The 3,589-nt window shown below is 32.1% G+C and overlaps 1 protein-coding gene across 1 annotated transcript; it reads left to right on the forward strand.

Moving 5' to 3' along the window:
- The first annotated feature begins 1,305 nt into the window (after positions 1 to 1,305).
- Positions 1,306 to 3,338, forward strand: LOC106292816 (ubiquinol oxidase 3, mitochondrial). The gene is made up of 4 exons (XM_013728471.1): positions 1,306 to 1,836; positions 2,335 to 2,528; positions 2,715 to 3,009; positions 3,101 to 3,338. The coding sequence occupies exons 1-4, from the start codon at positions 1,426 to 1,428 to the stop codon at positions 3,158 to 3,160; spliced, it is 960 nt and encodes a 319-aa protein (XP_013583925.1). The 5' UTR covers positions 1,306 to 1,425; the 3' UTR covers positions 3,161 to 3,338.
- Positions 3,339 to 3,589: the final 251 nt, after the last annotated feature.

The raw sequence follows: 3,589 nt of genomic DNA on the forward strand, positions 1-3,589 counted from the left end.
AGATCACAATAAAATTATATATCAGACTATAGTGTTAACAAATTCATAAACACTTTATAAATTTTGGATTAATTCCATATTGGCACATTCAAATGAACCACTCAAATAATCAACTTTTAATTTAGATCAAATGATAAGTGTTAGATATTGGATACATAGTATGAGATGATATATTATCTAACAAATGATAAGATAAAGCTATATGTAATAACAAATGAACCACTCAAATTTTAGTTATTAATTATACATTACGTACTACTTGTATATAATATATTACCTTGGGGTTTAGAATTTGCAATAAAAATGATAATATTTGGTGTTTTAAAAAAAAATCGTTAGAAGTGTTGCCTTTTTGTTCCAAGATACTATATTTAAGATTTTATGATCAAAAGTTCCTGATTACTATTATACATTACTGATTTAGGGGTTTAAGATATGCTTAGGGTCTAGAATTTGAAATTTGAAAAGAGTTATATTTTATTTTTGTAAGTGTTGAATTTTCGTTTTGACATATTAATTTTTAAAAATTTATAATTCAAAAGTTAGAGTTTATTATTATTTTTATTATACATTAGAGGTTTAGGGCATGGTTAGGGTTTAAGTTTTCTACGAACAGCCACGAATTACGTTGCGGCTACTTATTTCCACAATTTTTTCGTGGCTAATAGTAGATTTTGATTTCCACAATTTGTTCCGTGGATAATTGTGTCTTACCATCTTCGAATATCCACAAAATAAAAATCATAGCTATTTAGCCACAAAAATCGACACAATAGCTACAATTTTGAGCTTTTCTAAAAACGTGACTATTTTGTAGCTATTAGTGTCTAAGAAATTACAACCACAAAATGTTTGTAGCTAATTTGTAGCTATTTTCAATTTTTCTTGTAGTGAGTATAGATTTTAAGTTAACCTATATTAAAATATAACTTAAACAGATATACATATATCAATATGTCAATCTAAGGCAAATAAAAGTCTTTGGGAAATAGTACGGTAGTGTAACATAATCGGAGTTTGTAGCCTAGCTAATTGATACGTATAAGAACATCCATCATGTAATATTTTGTGTTCAAATAATATTTTGTGTTCAAATTTGGTAGTCTAGACTTTAGATGTGTATTATTAAACGATAACAACTAAATTATGATACTCGCATGTTCTTTTACTTTTCCAGGGCAATGAAACGTGTCAAACTTCTCCTCTGTTCCTAACAATCCTCCAAGAAACTTTGAATCTGACCGAGATTAGTAGTAATCAGTCGTACTATATATAAACTCGTCTCTTCCCAATTCATTTGCCACATAACCAATCCGAAGAAGAGATATAGAAAACAAAGATATAAAGCCCTCTCTCATCTATTAAAAGTTTCCTTATCATCCCAAAACTAGTTGAAGTTACATCCAAACCCATCTGTTGGTACTCATGTCCTCCAGGTCGATTTACCGTACTCTTCGACCGGTGCTATCATCTTCGGTACTATCATCCGGTTTAGGTACTGGACATGGAATAAAGGGACATGTCATCAGCCACTTGCCCACTATTCGGTTTTTGAGCTCCGACACGTCATCTTCGACAACTGGGAATAGGCAGCCGGAAAATCCTGTCCGAACGGCCGACGGCAAAGTCATTTCCACTTATTGGGGTATACCTCCGACTAAGATTACTAAACCGGACGGTTCAGCTTGGAAGTGGAATTGTTTTCAACCATGGGATTCATACAAACCGGATGTGTCCATTGATGTAACCAAACATCACAAACCGTCCAATTTCACTGACAAATTTGCATATTGGACCGTCCAATCTCTGAAGATACCGGTTCAATTATTTTTCCAGGTAATCTAATAGAACTGTTTTATCGATTGCTTAATTATTTTATACAGACAAATTTTGAAAAATAAAAATTGTGAGTCAAATAGTCGAACTTTAGAGAGGAGCTGATTATCAGCAGTTTTTTTTAAAATTGATATACATTATATTTTGATTAACGAAACAAGAAACTATTAATCGGTTAGAAACCTTGCTTTTTCATAAACCGACTATATGAGTTAGTTATGAGGGTTGTTTGAGAAAAGGCTACATCTTGGTGGAGAAAGAAAAAAAGTGAGTTGTGATTAGTTTTAGGAGTATTTAAAAAAGATCAAAGCATGATTAGTGAAAATTTTCAATGATTTAAAGTTTCAACAATATTAAAAATCCTTTTGTTAATCAACATCTTAGACTACCGAGTCACTTTAGCTGGCTAGCTAATCAAGCCTTTGATCAATACCCATACACGCATATTATATTGGACATCTATATTGCCTAATTTCAATATATATCTTTTGAGTGTAGAGGAAGCATATGTGCCATGCAATGTTGCTGGAGACCGTGGCGGCGGTGCCAGGAATGGTGGGAGGGATGCTTTTGCACTTGAAATCTCTACGGAGGTTCGAACATAGTGGCGGATGGATCAAAGCCTTGCTCGAAGAGGCTGAGAACGAGCGTATGCATCTCATGACCTTCATCGAACTCTCACAACCCAAATGGTAAATTTCGATTTAAAATACAACGTATACAATTGAGACTGTGAAATCAAATATCGACTTTTCTATACTTTGGTTAAGTTCCTGAACCAACCGTGGTTTGACTTGGATCAGTTATCTAATTGACAAATAGATTCATAAATTTTTGAAAATGTATAACCGATTATCATTTTGAATTTGTTTTTTTAGGTACGAACGGGCGATTGTGTTTGCGGTCCAGGGTGTTTTCTTCAACGCATATTTCTTGTCCTATGTAATTTCTCCCAAACTTGCTCATCGTATCACTGGATACTTGGAAGAAGAAGCTGTGAATTCTTATACCGAGTTTCTCAATGACATCGATGCCGGAAAGTTCGAAAACTCACCAGCTCCGGCCATCGCGATTGATTACTGGCGGTTGCCTAAAGATGCGACGCTGAGGGACGTGGTTTTTGTCATCCGAGCTGATGAAGCTCACCACCGAGATATTAACCATTATGCTTCGGTAAGGAGTTATATGTTTTATTTGTAAAATGATATACAATATTAGGTGTAAAAATGTGAATTTCGCTAAAATATGGGATTATTGTTGGCAGGACATACAATTTCAAGGACGCGAACTCAAGGAAGCACCAGCTCCGATTGGATATCACTAAAGATCATGCGACACACGAATTTGAATTATAACAATTGATAAATATATTTTTTGTTTGTTTATAAGTTTTAAGTTATTTTGTAATTTATATGTATGATAAAAAAAATATTACGTATCATCATTTAATTAGATATATGATTTCACATATAATATATATATTTTTTTAAATATTTAATTTTGATATGCTAAATTACTACCATTATTTTAAATTAAGTAACAATTTTTTATCATGTTAAAACTGGAGTATTACTTTCTTAGACTCATGTAGTTCAGTTTCTCATCTTATATTTGTAAATATATTTATAAATTTGTTTTTTATAAATTGGAATATATTGTTGTAGAAAAAAATAGGAAACTGAAATATTAAATTAGAGTGGCATTAATAAACATAACTTCAAATATTTTGAAAATCCATACACACTCATCATAA

This window comes from Brassica oleracea, chromosome C5 (assembly GCF_000695525.1).
Source record: "Brassica oleracea var. oleracea cultivar TO1000 chromosome C5, BOL, whole genome shotgun sequence".
Classification (NCBI taxonomy): Eukaryota; Viridiplantae; Streptophyta; class Magnoliopsida; order Brassicales; family Brassicaceae; genus Brassica; species Brassica oleracea.

Bases quoted from the DNA above. Each gene is read 5' to 3' on its own strand.
- LOC106292816 (XM_013728471.1), top strand. From the start codon at position 1,426: ATGTCCTCCAGGTCGATTTACCGTACTCTTCGACCGGTGCTATCATCT. The intron at 1,837-2,334 runs GTAATCTAATAG...TTTTGAGTGTAG, and splicing joins CGGTTCAATTATTTTTCCAG to AGGAAGCATATGTGCCATGC. The intron at 2,529-2,714 runs GTAAATTTCGAT...TTGTTTTTTTAG, and splicing joins GAACTCTCACAACCCAAATG to GTACGAACGGGCGATTGTGT.